The 21,981-nt window shown below is 47.1% G+C and overlaps 1 protein-coding gene across 8 annotated transcripts in view; it reads left to right on the top strand.

The window, feature by feature from the left end:
• Positions 1-16,756, top strand: part of LIPT1 (lipoyltransferase 1) — a 28,149-nt gene extending 11,393 nt beyond the window's left edge. For all 8 annotated transcript variants that reach the window (XM_085622806.1, XM_085622801.1, XM_085622804.1 and 5 more), the window contains one exon: positions 15,602-16,756. In XM_085622806.1, the coding sequence (XP_085478932.1) occupies positions 15,603-16,724 (1,122 nt within the window). In that variant the 5' untranslated portion in view covers position 15,602 and the 3' untranslated portion in view covers positions 16,725-16,756. The remainder of the gene's footprint in view (positions 1-15,601) is intronic.
• The last annotated feature ends 5,225 nt before the right edge of the window (positions 16,757-21,981 follow it).

Below are 21,981 nucleotides of genomic sequence, written 5' to 3'. Positions count from 1 at the left end.
GATAAATACTTTGCAGTAAATATACAGTTTGAAATGCAATTCTAAATGTACTTTTGAAATGGTTACAGTTTGAATTACTGGTAATGCAATACTGTGAAATGCTGTACATATACTTTGTATCGACTTTGCAATGAAAATTACAGGTAAATTACATTTACGTTACTTTCGAGATTACTTTCGAGATTACTTTTTTTACTCCGTGTGATATGCCTAGATATCACACTGGGACATTTCCTAGAGAAAAGGTAAGTAAAATCAGTTTTGCACAATGGTTAGTTTTCTGGTTTCCATACATATCAGCTCCACACTTAAAAACATTTTTCAGAGAAAAACAATGGATTCCTATGGAGAGAAATGAAGTTAACGGTTACCAGGTAAGTAATCGGTCGTTGTAGTTGAGCTTCTGGGGTTAGAACACGGGTTCCCCAGGGTCGAGGATGCACTCTCATTACACCCTCAGCGGCACTAGGACAGCCGGGTGCAGAGTGCTGAGGCCCAACGTTATCCAATGGGGAATTGGGGGCCTCCGGTTGGTGGCTGCTGGCAAGCAGGCTGCTGGGTTGTGGGAGCAAAGCTCCTGGACTTTAGCGCAGGGTAAATGGGGAAACAAATTAGCACCAACGGTGCACCCTCAGCGGCACTTGGTGGGGGGGGGGGGGGCAGGGTGCTGTTTCGACGCTGAGCGCCCTGTTTGGTTTCAATGGAGAACCTCCGGTTTGGAAAGACACTGCAGGCTCGGGGACGAAGGTCTTCTGGGTGCGACCACCACTTTGAGAGGTAAGTTGCAAAGTTAGGGGTTGGTTAGGCACCGTTGGTTTGAGCACACTAGGTTGTGGGGCGTCGGGTGCAGGGGTGCCTTTTGGGGTCGGATCTTCTTACCAGCTCTTGGTCACGGTTAGGGGGGCCTTCTGGATTTAGGCTGCAGGCGTCGGTTGGAGGCTTGAGGCAGGTCAGGGGTTGCCGGATCTCGGGTCAGGATCGCCGAGGTGGCCTCCTCGTGGTGTTTGCCAACTCGAGTTCGGGCCGCGGACGGCTGGTGCAGAGTGGGGCGGATTTCCGGTATCCGGCCGGAGCCAGAGATTGCAGGTGAACAAATCCGGTGTTCTCGGGAGATAAAGTCTTTGTGCTTGAAGGCAGGCAGGTCCTCTGGGTTTTTAGGTCTCGCTGAGCCCAGCGCAGCTGGCTCGGAGAGACATTTTGTATGTGGGATTTTCAAAGTGCTGCTGGCTGGCCTAACGCTTGCGTTCACGCAATCGTGCACGCGAGCAGCCGGCCGCCAGCAGCACTTTGAAAACTCGTGCGTCATCGCGATCACTTTCGCTTTCAGAGCGATCGCGATCACGATGACGCACGCGCACACACAACTCCCGCTTCTCCCCCTCCCCCACCACATATTGCGTCTCCAGCCGCTCGTGTGCGGCCAACGCTTGTATTCTCTGCATTCTTGTCACTCAGAAAACAGGGTTCTACTTCTACCACAAACCTTCACTCTTCAGCCCTCAACCATTCTAGTTTTCACAAAGCCACCACTTTAAATTGCCTGCCTGATATCAGTCTTCAGAGAGGCCTGACTGAAGAACAATCCCACATCTCACCTGGGAAGTGTTGATGCACACAGTTAGGGAGGCTGGGACCACAGCACTGCTGTGGAAGGCTGCCTCTGCGCACTCAAGCCAGCTTCTTTCAAGAGTATGAAGCCCCAACCTAAATTCTTCACAGTTCCTAGAGTTAGTTTTCCTCATAGCCTGTGCAATACAAAAGCAATCACTCGGCAAAAACTGCTTCGTCACTTGGCCCATGTTTAAATCTAACGTTTATTTGTTGACACCGCCTGGCTTTCTCATCAGTCCGCTTTCGTGGGTTTCACTACTGCGTCTACTCACTCATTTCAGCTTTGTTCTTCAACGCCCTCTTCCCTTTCTTTCTTACTTTTGTTCTCGCACAAATTCTCTGACACGTTCTCGCTTTCTTTCTTTTACCTTTGCTCTTCCCGTGTCCTTCGTTCTTTACTCCTCTCATACTATTTCTCTCGCTCGTCATTTATTCTCTTCACACATTTTTTCTCACAGTTGTGCTCCTTCCTTCGCACAAAATTAGTCTATTTTATCTTTTCCTTTCGTTTCTTCAATGATTCCTTCTTAGTGCCCAATACTTTGCTGGCTCTCACTTTTCTTCCTTTTTTACATTTTTAATTTATTATTTCATTTCGATATATCAGCCTCTCTTAGGTGTAATTCGTATTTTCGTTTTTTTCTCGGCCCACGCATGTTTTTGTCTCTCACTCTCGTTCTATCGCGCCCTCACTGGCTCTATCACGCTTTCTTTCTGTCACTCCCTCTCTCTCTCTCCCTCACTCTTATCATTCTATAGTTTTCCTCTCTGAACCGCATTTCAGTAACATTCTGCTGCCACGGCGCGCCCCACAAAAACCCTCTGTTCATATTTAACGCCACCACTAGAGGGTGCCACGAGGTTCTGTAAAAACGATACCAATAATGGTGGAGACGGAGTTGAAAATTGTTTGCAGGAGGCGAGACACTTCGAGGGCTGCTGGGGGAGGAATTTGGGTGCTTAATGAGGGAAACGTGACAATGAGAACATGCATAAGATGCCAGAAGGACAGGACTTGACCGTGGTGGAGCTGGCTGCTGATATCTGAAGAGACCTGGACGTTATGAGTATAAAAACTGACGGGGCCAACTCAATCTTTCATCCTTATTAGTTTGATAAACTGAACATTATTACATTAGGCGAACTTTGAAGTTGTGGTATTTAGGCGTTAAAATGAAACACATGTAAACACGTTATTATTACTTTTGGGCTTTATTTAAGCAGCTGATTTTTACAGATATAATGAAGATTGCTTCATTCCGAATATTTCCTTTACAGTTGTGATACGGTTGTAGAAACACAAAATCTGGCTTGCATTATCGGCTTCCCATTTACCCATTCGTTGTGTTTCTGACCCTCAGCCAATCTCTCTTCTTGTAACAGGTTCAGTAGCGCAGCCGGTATGTCATGGGGATTAGGATATGCCCCCTGACTGCTGTGTGAATGATAAAATACAGCAATGATCAGGGTTCATTGAGCCCTTAGGCCTCTGGGTCCCGGTGCCACTGCACCTACTGCACCAATGGAAGCACGCCATGGGACAGGTTCCTTTTCTGCCTGCTCTGGCAACCAATACAACACGGGCTTTCACATGTACACAAGAAAACTGATGAGGGGGGCTCCTCGTATCCTGCTGGTCTGTGTTAGTCTAATTTTTCTTGGAATTTAGAGTCTCAAACTGCAGCACTTTCCTGTATCGAGGTGTGGCATAATCCTCAGTCAGGACATGTTTAACTAAGACTCTGCTTCACCGATTTCCTCTGCGTATCGGTATTGTTCTAACAAGCATTGGCAAAGTCAATAGGTTGCGCCTTTTTAAAAACAAACATTGGTCGACTTTTTGGCCTTACCAATGCTTGATGTCCATGCTGAACAGCATTTGCAAAAAGAAAAACAAGCATTGGCAAAGCCAATAGGTCTGGTGCTGACTGCTAGCCTTTCAGTTTTGTCAGCGCTTGTTTTGTTACAGTTTTTGAAAAACGTAATTTGGGAATTCTGCAGGGTCCTCATCCATCTAAAATAATATTGCCTAAAAGTAAAAACCTTTTTGACTCAATAAGCTCACATTGCCTTAGTTGTCTTTGGCACTGAAGCGAAATATTCTATATGTGGATGTTCTCCATGTGAAGGGGCAGAATGCCGTCACTCACAGTGAGGTTAGCCAATTACTGATGTGGACAGACACACTGCCCATGATGTATGCTGAAGATGGTGGAAGAAAATGGTAAATGACACAACAAATCAATCGATGAAGGCTGGCTCTGAGCTCTTACAAGTAATTATATTATATATGTAACTTTTATTAAAATCAAAAGGGCTTGGCTAATGCCCAAATGGATGCTGTCAATGGTAAACCGCATCGGACAAAAAATGCAAAATGGCCGGGCACAAGTTCATGACGTATGACGTATGATGTTCTCTGTGAGACATTTTTTTTTTTCCCAGTTTATTACTTCTATGTAGTAATGGTAGCACCCGTGCGCCGCCATTACTACAGAGCAGTAATAAACAGAAACAAGCATTGGCATAGCCAATAGGTCTCGCTTTTGGGACCTTATAAGTATTTAGTCATGCAACTGTTGCATGGCTAAACACTTATAAGTTCCCAAAAGCGAGACCTATTGGCTATGCCAATGCTTGTTTGAGGTTGCTGGCTGCAGGACACACCAGGAGTTCGCAGGAGCAGGTTCGAGGTTGAGACAGGCCGGTACGGCTGGGTCCAAGTCAGTGGGCCTCTTCCTCCTGTTAGCTTCGGCACGGCTGTTCGGTCCTTCTTCTTCTTTTCTTGTTGCAGGTTCTTGTCTGAGGAAGCAAGGTTCAGGGGTGCCCCTAAATACTAGATTTAGGGGTGTTACAGGTAGGTAAAAGGCAGGGACCAATGGGTCCCTTCCGGGGGGGGGGGATACACCCCCTATTATGCCACCCTCCAGTGGGAGGGGGGCATGAGCCTGTCCCTGGTTGGCTGAGTCCCCCCATCTTCAAGATGGCGTGGACTGAGAGTTGTGCTTCACCTCGCCTCCCCCACCTGAGGGGTGGAGTTGGCAGAGGTGGGCACACCTCTGTTCCTAACTTGTTTTTCCCATCAGTTCTCCCGCCCAAAGTGGGAGTCCGAACAAGTGGGGACCAGTTGTTAAAGCAGCAAGTGGCCTGGGGAAGCTCACAAAGGCGGAAAGCTTTTGACGCTTCCACTTTGTGAACCCTGCCCATCCTGGGGGAGGAGGCTGGGCACGTCGTCCCAGGATGTGCATTGTTTCAGGCCCCAGAGAGCATCAGGCTCTTGACCCAGGGGTCCAGAAACATGTCTGGTGGTGGCAGCTGAAAGCAGCCACTCAGCCTGGACACTAGGGGTGGGTTAGTTTTCAGGGGGCATCTCTAAGATGCCCTCTGTGTGCATTTTTCATTAAATCTCACACTGGCATCAGCGTGGGTTTAATGTGCTGAGAAGTTTGATACCAAACTTCTCAGTTTTCAGTATAGCCATTATGGTGCTTGTTAGAAATGGGATTTCTGGTTAGCTAGGGCTTGCGCCAAAGCCAGGCAGAAACCACCACTCTAGTCAGGGCTGGGGAGTTACACGCCAAAGATAACCCCTGCTCACCCCCTTGGTAGCTTGGCACGAGCAGTCAGGCTTATCCCGGAGGCGATGTGTAAAGCTTTTGCGCGCGCACCCAGCAACAAAACCCAAGGCCCACCACAAAGGAAACTCCACACAAGGTATTATATAAAAATAGCCTTTATATTATACCAAACACATTAGATAATATTCACACAATTTACACTGTGCCAACTGGCACTGGGCAGAATTTTACAAGGGATTATATGTACAGGGGATAGGGCCACATGGAACACTGTCAGGAATTAGCACTTTTAGAACTAGCACTTTGTAGGAATAATACTTTAGAACATAGCACATACAATCACTGTAGCACCAATCAGAAACTGTAGCGCACAACCAGTAACCACTGGTAACAGGTAAGTACCACCTACGCAACCCTAACCACCTTAGGAAAATATTACGCAGGGAACCATGTACACATCAGCCTAACCTATACTAGGAAAAACCCTCTCCTACGCATAGGCACAGCTAGAAAGAAACATAGCATAATGGCATTGCGTAGGCGCAAAAGTACATATGTAAATATCGCCAGGTACCCTAGGGGAGGGCACAACACAGCAACTGTCCCCAGGCCAACCTGGCCTTTCAGGGGCTTAAATGCCCTTTGTCCCGCAGAGTCAGGGCAAGACTGCGCAGGCTGCGCAAGCCAAAGCGTAAGCACAGGGCCCCACCTAAACGTTGCAGCTGCCCACTAAGTGCTGGGCAGCTGGGAAAGGGCTTGGGCACCACGGTGCCTTAGGAGCCTTCTCTGGGCACTGGGATGCCCCACGATAATGGGGGAGCCTCGTGGGCTCTACACAAATGATGGGGCCAACGTTGGAGCCTCTCTGGGCTCTGCTAAATACTGCCCACGTTGTTGGAGTCCCTCTGGACTCAGTAAAGTGAAAGGCTGCCCCTTCGTTGAGGTCCCTCTCAGGGACTCGAGAAATAATGCCCCCAGACGTTGGGAGCCTTCTCGGGGCTCTGAAACAAGCACAGCGCTGAGGAGAGACCGGCGGGGACACCCACACTTACCGGCTCTCCGCGGCGTCGTCCTCCCACTTCTCCGGGGCCGGCTGCACTTCGGCCGGGTAGCAGCGACGCTGCTGCCTCGTGGACTTGCTCTCTCTCTTCTTTTCTTTGGGAAGCGCGGGGTAGGCTCCCGTCCGCTTCCTCCAATGACGCCCTCACTTCACCCGGGCCCCCTCCTGGGACCCGGGACTCGAATGCGGAGCCTACCGGCTCCCAACCCACAGGTCAGCACGTCCCAGTGCGGGGTGGGCTCCCGCCTGGGTCGGGGGGATGCGGCGCTTCTCTTGGGCTTCGGCCCCGCGCCCACTAAGGCTGCCGGGATCCACTTCCGGGTCGCCGCGGGCAGCGCGGCGGCCCCGGGTCCTCGGCGGCTGTGGCAAACACGGGGTAGGCTCCCGTGAAACCGGCAAGACACGGGGTAGGCAGCTGGTTTAAGCATCGTACAAATCCTTCCGGCGGCACAAATATGCGGGGTGGGCTCCCGTAAAAGGCGATAAGACTGCGGGGTGGGCATCCGCTTTAGATCTCGGCCAAAACGGGGGAATCCCTACGTCGGGGTTCCCCTCGTGAATTATCGTAGCGCTGCTGGCCACAATGAATGCGCTCTTTAGAGAAAGCGCTTCTCGATGCTGGGGTCCCAAATAAAGCGCTCCTAGCGCTATAAGTCAAATAAAAGCGCTTCCAGGAGCTTAGGGGAGAATAAAAAAAGAAAGTCAAGCAAAGTTCTCCTCTGTATGCAGCAAGGCAGGGGGGGGCAAGGCTGGACCCAGAGCCAGCTCACTGGGCCTCCAGGCAGGGAGGTAGTCCAAGTGGCGGTCCTCTGGTCCAGCAACAGCAGCAGCCCCCCTCAGGCAGGATCCTGGAAGAGAACACATTCATGGGGTCACAGCCCCTTTTTAGGTCGAGGACCGTCCGGTCTGCCGAAGGCAGAACCGGAACTCGGAGATTTAATGTTTTGGAGAAGAGGGGCTTGAACCCGCCCCTCTTCTCCCATCTTCTCCATTGGCTGGCCTCTTGAATGCTGGCCAGCCATTGCAGAAGAGGCTTTGTCACTCCGAACAAGCCCCGTCCTTTTCGGATTCGGGGGCGTGTTTTTTCGTTACTTTTCTAATTATCTCCTCCAGCCAATGGCAAGAGGAGAGTAAAAGAAAAACACGCCCCCGAATCCGAAAACGCCACTGCGTTTCTCCGAGGCATTTCTGCTTCGCCTCGGAGAAAGGCGGTGGTGTCCCGGCGTCCGGACGCACAGTAGAGCTCGAGAACAACAGAACGTGAGGTGCAGCAGCTGAAGGAATTTTAATTGCTGGCAGTCGATAGTATGCGGGACAAGGTTCCAGTCTCTCAGGAGGCTCAAATGTCCTGTGATTTGGGGCAAATCTCCCTGTGCCTTAATAATGAATATGTTCTCTGTCATGTAACTGGTGTTCAAGTAAAGCGCTCTGATAGCATCGGGTCGATTTAGCGCTATATAAAACTGCAACAACACCATCTCCCTGTCTGCCCTGCTCCTCCCACAAGTACCGTCCAGTAATCCACTCCTTCTTCTGTTACGACAGCTGTTTAACACTGTGGCGAAATTACCTATTTCAATTTTATGAATTGTTCGTAGAATAATTACAATTGACACTGATTACTGTTTCAAATTCGTTGTACAAAATGTAACGGGATTAAAAAAGCCATTCCACTCATTAACAAGTAAAAGCACTTCCGGTCCCACTGCCCGTCCCGGCACATTAATACATTGATTCCTGCACCCCCCCCATGGTTGGACCTCCTGAAATCCCCCTCAGTCCACAGCCTCCAGGCATGACTTCCCTCCAAGCCCTTCTCACTGATCCCCAGTCGCTCAGACATCTCCCGGTCCCCAAGCCGAGGCGTGACATCATCATCAGACACGGAAGTCCTCGAACTTCCCTCATGAATACAAACTCCCTCACCTCCTCGGATTGCAGCCTCAGACCCCTGGTACCTATCTAGCAGCAGCGGCAAGTTCTGTGCGGAAAGCCTCATTGCACTTGAGGTGATTGGTGTTATTCCAGTCATTTCAAACACTGTGGCGAAATTACCTATTTCAATTTTATGAATTGTTCGTAGAATAATTACAATTTACACTGACTACTGTTTCAAATCCGTTGTACAAAATGTAACGGGATTAAAAAAGCCATTCCACTTATTAACAAGTAAAAGCACTTCCGGTCCCACTGCCCGTCCCGGCACATTAATACATTGATTCCTGCACCCCCCCATGGCTGGACCTCCCGAAATCCCCCTCAGTCCACAGCCTCCAGGCATGACTTCCCTCCAAGCCCTTCTCACTGATCCCCAGTCGCTCAGACATCTCCCGGTCCCCAAGCCGAGGCGTGACATCATCATCAGACACGGAAGTCCTCGAACTTCCCTCATGAATACAAACTCCCTCACCTCCTCGGATTGCAGCCTCAGACCCCTGGTACCTATCTAGCAGCAGCGGTAAGTTCTGTGCGGAAAGCCTCATTGCACTCGAGGTGATTGGTGTTATTCCAGTCATTTCACTATTTATGATTTCAGTTAAAGTGATAGACAAGCATTTACAATGCAATGGTCTCGGCATTGGTAAAGTTAGAGCTATTGGCATTGCTCATGACATTATTTTTGTTTATGTTTTTGTTTTTAAAACATTTAAAGAAACGGCATTGTCATGAGCAATGCCAATAGCTCTAACTTTAACAATGCCGAGACCGTTGCATTGTAAATGCTTGTTATACATAGCTTTCCTTTGTCTTTGGTTCAGGGTGAGGGGGAAAACCAGTCGCAGCTGGTTGGGGAGCACCCTTGATGTGCTCAGCCCCTCACTCTATTCACTGGCAGGGCTAGGGTCATCAGTCGCATCACAGGGGGCGGAGCCAGCATTGTGTGGGGAAATCCCAGCCCTATTCACAGGACCCAGGTGCACCACTCCCTCACATCACACATGCTGATCTCAACACTCACCACCGGGGCAGACCCATCCAGACTCCTGGGGATTCCCTAGCCCGTCACATGACCTCAGCCAGCCAATCACGCGACAGGCAGTCACTGCACATTTATGCTAGCGTCTAGAAGTGGCACTGCCATACTAGACACATACATGCTGCATACATCATTGCGCAGCATTCAATCACACGAGTCCGCACATACCAGACTCGACCCTGTACACCCCACGCATCAGGAACTACCAGGGGCACATACATTCCCCATGCATTCCTATGGGAGGGCAGGCCTATCTCACCACATGCACTCAGAGTGCGCACGCACTTTACTCTGGGACACAGGGAACGTGCGCAGAAACCAAAAATCACTACCACCAGGTCACCAGTAAAAGCAAAAAGTTTCGGGGGTGAACCTGCCAGAAGGGCCAAGTCCAACAGTGCTGTTGAGTTTGTAATGACAAACTCCCAGCACCATATACTATTAATGGCAGCACTGCACTTACAAGGTCTAGGAACAGACTTAGACACTGGAGGGGTACCTGTACCCTCACCACTGGTATAGTGCACGCAGCTAGAGGGGTGACTGACCTATGCCAGGGAAGTGGGTTGTAGACATGGCACACAGAGATGTGTGCCATGTCGACTCTTCACTTTGTTCTGCACCAAAACAGGCAGCCTGCAAAGCCAGTGTGTGTGTGTGTGTAGTGGTACAAGACCTCTAAGGGAGGCACAATAAGTGCTGCAGCCGTTAGAGGCATTCTCTGGTCACAGTGCCCTGGGTACCTGTGGTACCATTTACCAGGGACAGACCTGTGGCCAGAGATGCCAATTGGGTTTAGGCTTCAATGCAGTTTTAGGGAAAGAACATAGGCCCTGCGTACCTGATTAGCAGGAACCCAAGGCACACTCAGTCAAAGTACATCAGCAATTTAGCAAAAAGTGGGGGCAACCATGCAGAAAGAGAGCACTTTCTCACAGTTATGCATTTGCTTCTTGCCGGTGTTTTTTCACCAGCTACAAAAGTGCCTTGTAAAGGGTTGGAAGGTTTACTGGTGGCTTGTTCACAAGGTCTCTTATATTTAAGAAATCTCAAGATAACCCATTCCTGGTGCATGCTCACTGATAAAGACGCTGCTGCGGGAGGGAGAGAGTGTTGAAACACATTCAAGACAGATTTCCTAAGAATAGGGTGCCATGTAATGTTTGCAGATACAAACGTCAGCAGCACTGGGGACAAAGTGACGCCACCAACGCCTCCTACTCTCTGGAGAATGGATGCCATTCCCTAAAAATAGTGGGAAGTCTGATTCACTCGCACCCACCCCTGAGGTGTGCCCTAGCAATAGGTACCTCTGTCAGGAAGGAAGGAACCAGTCTACCTGTTCGGCTCCCATATATGCTGACTGGCAACAAGAAGTCATGGTCTTGCTCTCCAACCAATACTAAAAGGGAGGGACTAGGGCTTAAGGTCCAGCACACAAGCCCTTTAAATCGACCATGAAACAAGGAGTGTGCAGTTCCTGTGTGGGGATCTAGGTCTCCTGTTGTGTTGAATTCAGGGAAGTCCAGGGGAGGGATCCTAATAGGAGTAAGGGCCCTCACGCCCCCAAAACGTGTCATGCTTCATCATTGTGCAGCTCCTCTTTGGACTGGCGCTGCAATGTCCAGCAGGCCCCTTTGCTGAAGTTCTTTTCTTTTTAGCTCAACGTGAGGAGTGGGGTTTGTATGTGGTGTGCAGGTGTGAGTAGAATGAGAGCAGGGTGTGTGTGTGTTAAAAATTATTAACTTGATCCAAAAACTGTTTTAATTGTTAGGTGTTTTTTTTAAGGGTTAAAAGGGTGGGTTTGAGCTAATGATCGATTTAGTGTTCTATCTAGGCTCTGATTAATATAAGTCAAGGGTTGACATGTCTCATGCCTCTTACTGACCACAAAGATCCCAGTATTTCATCAGGACCATTTCAACTTAATCTTCTCAAACAAGGATGGATTTGTGAGATATGTGCAAACCATGCCCTGTATACCGTACATAAATATGCAGTGTATCTACTGGGGACAGATCCAATATTAGTAAAGTGTATGGCCCCAGTCGGACTGGTCAGGGCAAATCACTCTTGTGCGTGCCGACAGTCCATAGTCGGTGCGAGATTCGGGCTTCCGGCCTACCCCTTTATCTGATGATCCGAAAGTGGAGAGTAAGGGGTAGGTTGGAAGCCCGGCATGTCATGGTATACAGTGCATGGTTTGCACATATCTCACAAATTCATCCCTGTTTAAGTAGATGAAGTTGAAATCATCCTGATGAAATGCCGTGATCCTTGTCGACAGTAAGAGGCATGACACATGTTGACCCTTGACTTATGTTAATCAGTGCCTAGATAGACCATTATATCTATCATTAGCTCAAACTCATGTTTTTAACCATGACAAAAGGACCCGACTATGAAAGCTGTTTTTGGATCCCGTTAGTCATTTTTAACACACGCAGCCTCCTCTCATTCTAATCACACCTGCACACCACATCCAAACCCCACTCCTCTCGTCCGCTAAAAAGACAAGAACTCTGATAAAGAGTCCCCCTGAGGCACCCTTTGGACATTGCAGCACCGGCCCAACGAGGAGCTGCCCAATGATGAAGCATGACACCTTTCAGGGTGTGTGAGGGCCCTTACTCCTTGCTCTCCAACCAACACTGCAACTGACCAGATCTGGTCAGTGCCTGCAGTAATGTGCCAGATAACAGTGGCTGCCCTTTTCTAGTGTTCTTTTCAGGGTCAGAGAAGCACTTGGAGGTCAGTCTTGCTGTTACACTGTGAGGCCTTTTGTCCAGCATAGCCCTATTTCTAGATTCCTCAAAGGTGAGTGCTTTCCCGCCTTCCGTCAACCAGCATCTACACTTTAGTTGGCTACTTTTCACTCTTCCATTCTTTCAATAAATTTTATTCGGCTTTAAAGAATAAAACCATGAAAGTCATTTTAACATCAAAATACCATCACTCAGATTACAAATTGACAAATGTAGTAAGTTCCGGGTAATCAAAACACAGGATAAAAATACATGAATTACAATACAAAAAGTAATCACAGCTTGCCCTGAGTCTGACGGAGACCCGTAAAAAGTTAAGAGTGTACAAAACAGAACCACTAGAAAGAAGTTGTAAAAAAAATCAAAGCTGGCCTCACCCTCCTAAAGCCCATTTTTTTAAGAATGGGGATGATAAATAACTTTCTAGTAACAGCATAAAAAGTACAAAACATTAAAAAGTGCATCATGTCCTGAGGAGACTCCCCGTCGCAGCCACAGGGCATGAGGCACTGTCCTCTTTGTGAGCCTTGAGGGTGCGCCAATAGGTAGTGAAAGAGGTCGAGCCGGAACCACATCAATAACAAGCGGTCATAGATACTTTTAAGCCCAAGGAGATAAGGCTCGGTGGTAGGCACAGTTTTCAGTGCAATGTACTGTAGCACACTGGGCTTACACAGCTCTTTTCCCTCTCGTTCACAGTAACGTGTTTTTAAAAAACCCTCCTTGGCCCAAACAAGGTCCCTTTTACAAGTACGCTCTGGGTTCATAAAACGTTCTGCTCTTCCTAGCCTAGCGAGGCCAACTCTTATGTACTGAAGCCATCTGATACAAGAGACGTAATCGAGAGAAAGACAGTCCCGTAGGACGTCTTTACTAAGTGTATTCTCTTGCTTAGCCCAGATCTTGAGCCACAAAGCCAGCAGACAGAAGGCCAGTTCATCTGAAAGGAAAGACATCCCCAGTTCTTCATGGACAACATAAGATGGAATGCATTGCGGGACAGAAAGGACCCTTTGCAAGAAAGAGGTTTCGGCATTTTGCACGGTCCCAAGCTCAATGTGGCACCATATCTTACACAATCCCTAATCCCGATTGGAAAGTGCCTGCCTGCTGCAAGATGGCAGGCACTGAAGAGTGGGCTTCACTTTGCCTCCCCCACCTGAGGGGTGGGATTAGCAGAGGTAGGCACACCTTCTGGGCTGTTCTAATTTGTCCCACCTGTCTTCCCGACGAAAAGGGGGTGAGACAGGAAGGGGGCCTGCTCCTGATAGCAGGAGAGGCTGGTGGTCACATTGCAATGGCGGCAAGGCCTTTGAAGCTCTCCTGCCACCGATGGCCATTCCTGACCTGAGGGAGGTGTGAACACCTCCGCCCAGGAAAGGCTTTGTTTCTGGGCTCAGGGAGCGAAGGCTCCCACCCCAGGAGTCCAGAAACTCATCTTGTGGTGGCAAGCTAGTGTTTACCTGTCAGGAAACCCATCAGAGGCTGTTTATTTTTCAGGGAGCAGCTCTAAGATGCCTTCTGAGTGCATTGTATAATAATTCCCACACTGGCATCAGTGTGGGTTTATTATGCTGAGAGTGTTTGCTACCAAACGTCCCAGAATTCAGTAAAGCTATTATGGTGCAATGGAGTTCGTAATGACAAACTCCTAGACCATATACTCTTTTATGGCTTTACTGCACTTACAATGTCTAAGAATGGACTTAGCCACTGTAGGGGTACAGTGCCCATGCTACTGTACCCTTACCAGTGGTATAGTACACCCAGCTAGAGGGGTGTCTTGCCTATACCATAGGCAGTGGGTTGCAAGCATGGCACACAGTTATGTGTGCCATGTCAACTCTTCACTTTTCTCTGCACCAAAACACATAGCCTGCAATGGAAGTGTGTGTGTGTTAAGGTACATGACCAATAAGAGTGGCACAATATGTGCTGCAGCCCTTAGAGGCCATCCCTGGTCAAAGTGCCCTTGGTACCTATGGTACCGTTTACAAGGGACTTACATGTGGCCAGAGAAGTGCCAACTTGGGTACAAAGGTACAAATTTGGGAAAGAACACAGGCCCTGGGAACCTGATTGGCAGGGACCCAGGGCACATCAAGTCAAAGTGCATCAGAAATCTGGCAAAAATTGGGGGGCTACTGCAACAGAAACCCACTTTCCTACACACAGCCCCATCCTGGGGAAGGAGGCATGACACCTCTGCCCAGGATTGGCTTTGTTTCTGGACCCAGAGAGCGAAGGTCCCCTACCCAGGGGTACAGAAACTTGTCTGGTGGCAAAAGGTGGGCAACCATTCAGGAACCACACCAGGGCTGGTCGTTTTTTAGGGGGCATCTCTCAGATGCCCTCTGAGGGCATTTTACATTAACTCCCACTCTGGCATCAGTGTGGGTTTAATGTGCTGAGAAGTTTGCTACCAAACTTCCCATGATTCAGTATAGCCATTATTGAGTTGTGGAGTTCGTAATGAGCAACTCCCAGACCATATACTCTTTATGGCTTTACTGCTCTTACAATGTCTAAGAATGGACTTAGATACTGTAGGGGTTCACTGCTCATGCAACTGCACCCTCACCTGTGGTCTAGTGCACCCTGCTAGAGGAGTGACTTACCTAGACCACAGGCATGGCACACAAGGAGGTGTGCCATGTCGACTCTTCACTTTTTTCTGCACCAAAACACCCATCCTGCAATGGCAGTGTGTGGGCATCAAGGTACGTGGTCTCTAAGGATGTTTACAGTGCCTATGGTACCGATGGTACCACCTGTGGCCAGAGATGTGACAATTGTGGGTACAAAAGTACAGTTTTGGGGAAAGAACACAGGCCCTGGGAACGTGATTGGCAGGGACCAGGGGCACATCAAGTCAAAGTGCATCAGAAACCTGGCAACAAGTGGGGGGTTTACAGCAACAGCAACCCACTTTCCTTCAATTATCCATTTTCTGTGGTTTAAACTTTAAGCAATGTCGCTTCTCCTACTTTTTCTGGCAATCGTTACCGATCTTACCTATCTGTAATTATGTGACCAGTTACTTGTGCACAGTTTTACAATGCAGGAAACACTTGTTTGCCTAGATTGATCTCAAGGTGGCGGCAGATATCAGCACTTTTTTCACGCTTTGCACTTAACATGTCTGGCTAGTTGTGCACATATTATATTTATGCAAATTTAGACTGATAATATGCAATAACGTTTGATATTTTGTATTCTTTTATGATTTGTTAACATGAAATCAAATAACTGAATTTTCACTAAAAGCACTCTGCTCCTAAAGTGCAGTCAGTCGTTCACACTTTATATTTTTGATAATGTAGACTGATATTGCGTAATAATGTTTTATGTTCTGTATGCTTTTATGTTTTAACATTAAATCGAATAAAGCAGATTTTGATTTGATTTGACATAATTGGAGCTGATCAGTGTTGTTAGTTCTTCATTGTAGACATGCATTCATTCCAAACCTTGTCCACTTGTTTGGAGCTTATTCTGAAATGTAGAGATTATGAAGAAAAAGCTCAATTTCTTGTTGGCAAAATGCTATAAGACAGAAGAAGCTAAGAAACAACATTGTTTTATGTTCTCCTTATTTTTTTTTCTACAGGATGTTGTGCAGATCCTCTTTGAAGAACTGCTTCCAATTCCTTTCGACACACAGAGTTCCAGCGTCTTCTTTCTGGAGCACCACCAAAAGTGGTCTTGTTCTGCAGTCTGTGTCCAATGATGTATATAGAAACCTGGCAGTGGAAGATTGGGTTCATGATAACATGAATTTAGAGGACAGACACATCCTTTTCTTGTGGATAAATAACCCAGCTGTTGTCATTGGCCGGCACCAAAATCCATGGAAAGAGTGTAATCTCAACCTAATGAGAGAAAAAGGGGTTTGTTTAGCCAGAAGGAGAAGTGGGGGTGGAACCGTTTATCATGACCAAGGCAACATCAACTTTACCTTTTTCACATCTAAAAAGAAATATGACCGAATGGAAAACCTTAAACTAATTATCAGAGCATTGAAAAGGTCCAGACCCCACCTAAACGTGGAGGACACTAAAAGATACGATCTCATGCTAGATGGAAAATTTAAAATTTCTGGTACTGCAGCAAAACTAGGAAGGACTGTGGCTTATCACCATTGCACATTGCTTTGCAATGCAGACAGTCATCTGATACCCATTATTCTGAAAAGTCCTTTTCAGGGTATACATAGTAATGCTACTCCTAGCGTTCCTGCTATGGTAAAAAGTCTCTGGGATGTGGATCCAACTTTATCCTGCCAAGAGATAATGGATTCTGTGGCTGGAGAGTACTCTATACATCATCATACTGACATCAATGTTAAACTAATAGATCCAAAAGATGAGGATTTGTTCCCTGGAATTCGTAATAAAACTAAGGAGCTTCAGACATGGGATTGGATTTATGGGAAAACACCAAGATTTAGGGTTAGCACCAGTTTTGATGTAGTTCACAAGCAAACCTACCTGGAAGTGAAACTAAACCTGGATATAAAAAGTGGTAGAATCGAAGCCTGCAGCATTGATGTGCCAGATTATTTTCTACCTGCTGATATGTGTGTTGTGCTGCAGAACCATCTCATTGGTAGTAGATTTTGCCCAAATGAAACCACGTTGCTAACAAGTGCTCTATTAAGGACGTGTCCTCAAGATTCTGATCTGCATAGCAATTGGAGTGCTTTATGTGAAAAAATAATGTCGGTCATGTGATTTTGAATAAAAATCTATATTTAAAAACGTGACTTCTTGAGTTGTTTTCATTGGTTAGAAAACACAAAACTATGGAATAAAGAATATGTTTTACTGAGTGTAGCCCAAAGTTGGGGGTGCAGCTGTCCTCTGGTTCTCCCAGCTGCAGTCAGTGTGCTCTGTTAGTATTTAATTTGAAAATGTTTGCCACAGTGCAGTCAGCGGATGGATGCAGGTAGTCCTAAGCTGCCCATCAATGTAAGAAAGATTTGCGTGTCGTCCACATAGGTAAAGTACTGATAACGAATGGATGCTTTTAGTGCTGCCACTGGGAGGTGGGGGGGGGGGCTAGACTTAAATACAAGAGTGTGCAGTTCCTTAGACAAAGTTAGGAGAAATTAAGGATTGAGAACTAGTGGATTGTCAGGTCAGTGGAATAAGCTCTAATAGGAGCAAGTGCCCTCACATACCCCGAAAGGTGTCATGCGTCATCATCTAGGCATGCTCCTCGTCGGGCCAGTGCTGCAATGACCGACAGGCTACCACGAAGGGGCTCTTTGCCGGTGATCTTTTAATTTGGCTGTAAGATGAGGTGTGGGTTGTGAAGAATGTGTAGTGTGATTGAAAAAAGTAAATTAAAATAGGTCTAGTGATGCTGGGTTTGAGGAAACTATACTGGTGAAGCTCACTAAGCTAATTAAAAACTGTGTTGCTCATGTGGGATTCAATGGTCCTTGAGAGCAATCGTGATCATTTGCTAAAATGTGAGTGCAACATGTTTCTTGCCTAGTCTTGTCCACAAGGGATCTAATGGCAATTCATTAGGACGGAAATAATGTAACCTACACTACTCTGTGACTATTTCAACTATGTGTAGTGAGCATCCAAGTAATCAGTCACACCATGAATAACAAAGCACTGTTATACCTTGTTTTGCGACCTGACCTGAAAAACAAAAGAAACAGACAAGGCAAATAATATTTCAATATTTATTCGATTCTGTCAGATGTTGGGCAAACCTATTTCATGCATGATGTTGTTTCCTTAGTATTACCTTCTTCACTTCATGCCCCATTTTGTATCTTAAGGTGACGAAGTGTGGAAACATGCATCTAGCACCACCTTGCGCAAACCCATTCTCCCACAAACGTGTACTGTGTGCATCTCAATATAATGACCAATCTATCAGTGATCGTATTGTTTCAGGTTCTCTGCTAAAAAAACCCAGAGGAATGGTACTGCACCCAAATTCATTAACATTTATGCGTGAATGCTGCCAATATCGTGAAAGTACACGTGCCCGTGATCGGGTTAAAAACATATCTGAAACGTAACCCTTGCGTACACACTTGCTTGCCAACAAAAGGCTGTGTGCCATTTAGCGAGTCTCCATATATATATGCATAACCAACTGTTGTGTGTTAGACCACTCACCCGTATTAGAGCCAGTGCGGGTCTCACGGGATCAGAACGGAGCGAAATGCTCACTCACGTCCTAGTAGCATAATGGCAAATGGGAAGGATTAAAAAGGAATCATGCATCTTACCCCAGATCTTGTCTTATTGTTTTTCTGAAAGCGTCAACAGTCAGAAATCAAACACAAAACTCCTGAGGCTCAGTAGCAGCAATACCTAACGTTCTTAGGACGAAGTCTATATTGCACTACATGTCTAATACATTACCTAATTTACAAAAAGAACAATTGATGGACAGAATGCAGAACAATGTCATACATTCACCCCAGTACAGAGAGCTGAGCCTTAATCCATAGTTTTTTTACTCCCCATGCCATTCCAGTTTGAACCCAGCCAAATGCAAATCAGTCTTGACCCTGACCCCAATGGTAACAGTCCAGCCCGAACTGCTAGGCCAGGTCCTCCCTGGATTGGAAACATGCATCCTACGACCATTTTCAGGATTTCAACCCTCATCAGCCAGTATAGCTTGACTCCAGTGGCATGGAGAGCACGGGACCCACGTCTGGGCATACCCGTCCCACTTAAGATGACAAATGCAAAAAGAACAATTGATGGACAGAATGCAGAACAATATCATACAGTCAACCTAGTACAGAGATCTGGGACTAAATCCATAGTTTTTTTGTTCCCCATGCCATTCCAGTTTAAACCCAGCCATATGCAAATCAGTCTTGGCCCTGCGTCCAATGGGAACAGTCCAGCCTGAACTGCCAGGCCCTCCCTGGACTGGAAACAAGCATCCTAGGACCGTTTCGGGGTTTCACCCCTCTTCAGCCACGATAGCTTGATTCCAGTGGCATGGACAGCACGGGACTCACGTCTGAGCATACCCGTCCATTCGGGGTGACAAATGCAAAAAGAACTATTGATAGACAGAATGCAGAACAATGTCATAAATTCACCCCAGTACAGAGATCTGGGCCTAAATCCATAGTTTTTTTGCTTACCATGCCATTCCAGTTTGGACCCAGCCATATGCAAATCAGACTTGACCCTGTGCCCAATGGGAACAGTCCAGCCCGAACTCCCAGGCCAGGTCCTCCCTGGATTGGAAACAAGCATCCTAGGACCGATTTTGGGGTTTCACCCCTCTTCAGCCAGGATAGCTTGATTCCAGTGGCATGGAGAGCACGGGACTCACGTCTGAGCATACCCGTCCTACTCGGGGTGACAAATGCAAAAAGAACTATTGATGAACGGAATGCAGAACAATGTCATACATTCACCCCAGTACAGAGATCTGGGCCTAAATCCATCTTTTTTTTGCTCACCATGCCATTCCAGTTTGGACCCAGCCATATGCAAATCAGTCTTGACCCTGTGCCCAATGGGAACAGTCCAGCCCGAACTGCCAGTCCAGGTCCTCCCTGGACTGGAAATAAGCATCCTAGGACCGGTTTTGGGGTTTCACCCCTCTTCAGCCAGGATAACATGATTCCAGTGGCATGGAGAGCACCGGACTCACGTCTGAGCATACCCGTCCCACCCGGGGTGACAAATGCAAAAAGAACTATTGATGGACAGAATGCAGAACAATGTCATACATTCACCCCAGTACAGAGATCTGGGCCTAAATCCATCGTTTTTTTGATCACCATGCCATTCCAGTTTGGACCCAGCCATTTGCATTTGTCACCCCGAGTGGGACGGGTATGCTCAGACATGAGTCCCGTGCTCTCCATGCCACTGGAATCAAGCTATCCTGGCTGAAGAGAGGTGAAACCCCGAAACCGGTCCTAGGATTCTTGTTTCCGGTCCAGGTAGGACCTGACATGGCAGTTCGGGCTGGACTGATCCCATTAGGCACAGGGTCAAGCCTGATTTGCATATGGCCAGGTCTAAACTGGGGTGGCATGGTGAGCAAAAGAATGATGGATTTAACCCAGATCTCTTGACTGGGCGTGAACGTTTTGATTTGTTCTGCATTCCGTTCATCAATTTTTATGGTCCGGAGAGAGGCACCATAAACAGTCTCCATGGGGGTCCGTGATCGACATATGGCCCCCACATTCTCTACAAGGTTCAAACCCTGACTTTTTCGACGCCATCACACTGCCACTCCAAATGAAACAGCAGAAACAAAGTAACTAAAGAAGTATATTGGAGAGTCTCAGAAAAGTGCTATGCTTTGTCATCGCGGAAAAAAGGGAACTGACGTCAGTACGCCGACAAGGTCTATTTGTGGCTCTGATGACATCAGACGGAGTCGCGAGAGGAACCCTGTCATTGTGACATCCTCATCGACGTGGGAGAGCTAGGAAAAAGTTTCTGTGGAATGCTGGCTCAGTGGTAATTCAACAGGTTAGGAATCCACAGGCGGATGTATCCATCAGAAACAGATACTGCTGAGTTACAGCAGACTGAAATGGATAACGATGCCTGCGTTGTGCGTGATATGGTGGACCCAGTTTCCTGCCATTTCTGCGTGAGCAATTAACATTACCTGATGGCAAGGATTGTCATGTTATTATTTTTTCATCGCTGACATGGGAAGTATGCATGGTGCAACTTATGTTGATCTTTGAAGGTGCTGCTTTTAATGTACAAAGGTTAGTGTGCATTGCAGGACACACACCAAGAGCACACTGGTGTTACAGGGTAGACATCCTATCTGTTTGAATGACCTCTCAATGTCATTAAGCCCAAGTAGGTTGTGCTGTCCATCACTGTCGAGGATGAGGCCCATATACTTTTCAAGACTTGTGATGCAGGGGACATGTGAATAGGCAAATAAGAGAGTCCACTTGCGTCCCCTGTATCAGTAGTTTAAAATGCATAGTTTGCGTACATGCTGTACCCTGGATTGTATTATCTGGACTCAACAAGGATTATGCTGGCTGAGTCAGTGACTCAGAGAGGGTGTTGTGATTTGATGCCTGCTGTAGTATTGATGTTTCGGAGATGGTTGTGTGTGAAGCAGAGGAGGCCCAGGGGTTGTATCTACGCATTATCTGTAAAAATACTGCTTGTACCTAACAGTTTTCCATGGACAATATGGGACATGTGATCTGCCGGCCACTGTTGCCATTCATGAAGCAAACATGTGGTGCAGCCTATCATCAACACATGTTAGGGAGCACTTTGGTGTATGTTGGTTTTCCATGGATGCTATTGGGACAGATATTTCTGTCTGGCTTACTCCTGACTGTGGTGGAGTGTCTTGGTGTCCACACTGTACTGTTACATGAATCATATATGATAGCTGGCCAGCTTGCACAACCCAATTTCACGATGAGAATTTGTACATTGCTTGAGAGATGCAACGTTGTGTGACATTGACATTTCTTCTTAGAAGCATGCTTGTCTATATGTTCAATGTGCCTGCAGATGTGTGGCTATTTAGATTTTTGTAGTTGTGCTGAAGAGCAAGCGTACACACATCATACAATTGACATGTGTGAACATGTAGTCATAATCCAGATCTAGGTGGTGCACCTTCTGGGTGAATCCTTTCGTGACTGTATGACCCAACACAATGCCCATTCCTGTTGTCATATGTTGCATGTTGTTGGGATGTTATTGCTGTACTGATTGTATTCCTTGTAGCACTTCACTCATGTGTATGTCTGTTCTCTGTTTTGGGTGTGTGAACACACAGCTAGAGTTATTGGATGAGGATATAGCCCATTATACCCCTTCATTGCCATGAGGCAATCTTGTTGCGGTGCATGTGACATAGACAATTCATTGACATTACCTTGGCAGGTACATGGTCCTACACACACGTTGTTGTGTGCTACTGTCTTGCCATTTGTCCCATGTCTGGCATATGTGTCATTGTTTGTGCTTATGTGACTAT

This window comes from Triturus cristatus, chromosome 8, assembly GCF_964204655.1.
Source record: "Triturus cristatus chromosome 8, aTriCri1.1, whole genome shotgun sequence".
Taxonomy (NCBI): domain Eukaryota; kingdom Metazoa; phylum Chordata; class Amphibia; order Caudata; family Salamandridae; genus Triturus; species Triturus cristatus.
Note: the sequence above shows the minus strand (reverse complement) of the source record. Positions and strands in the feature narration are given on the sequence as shown.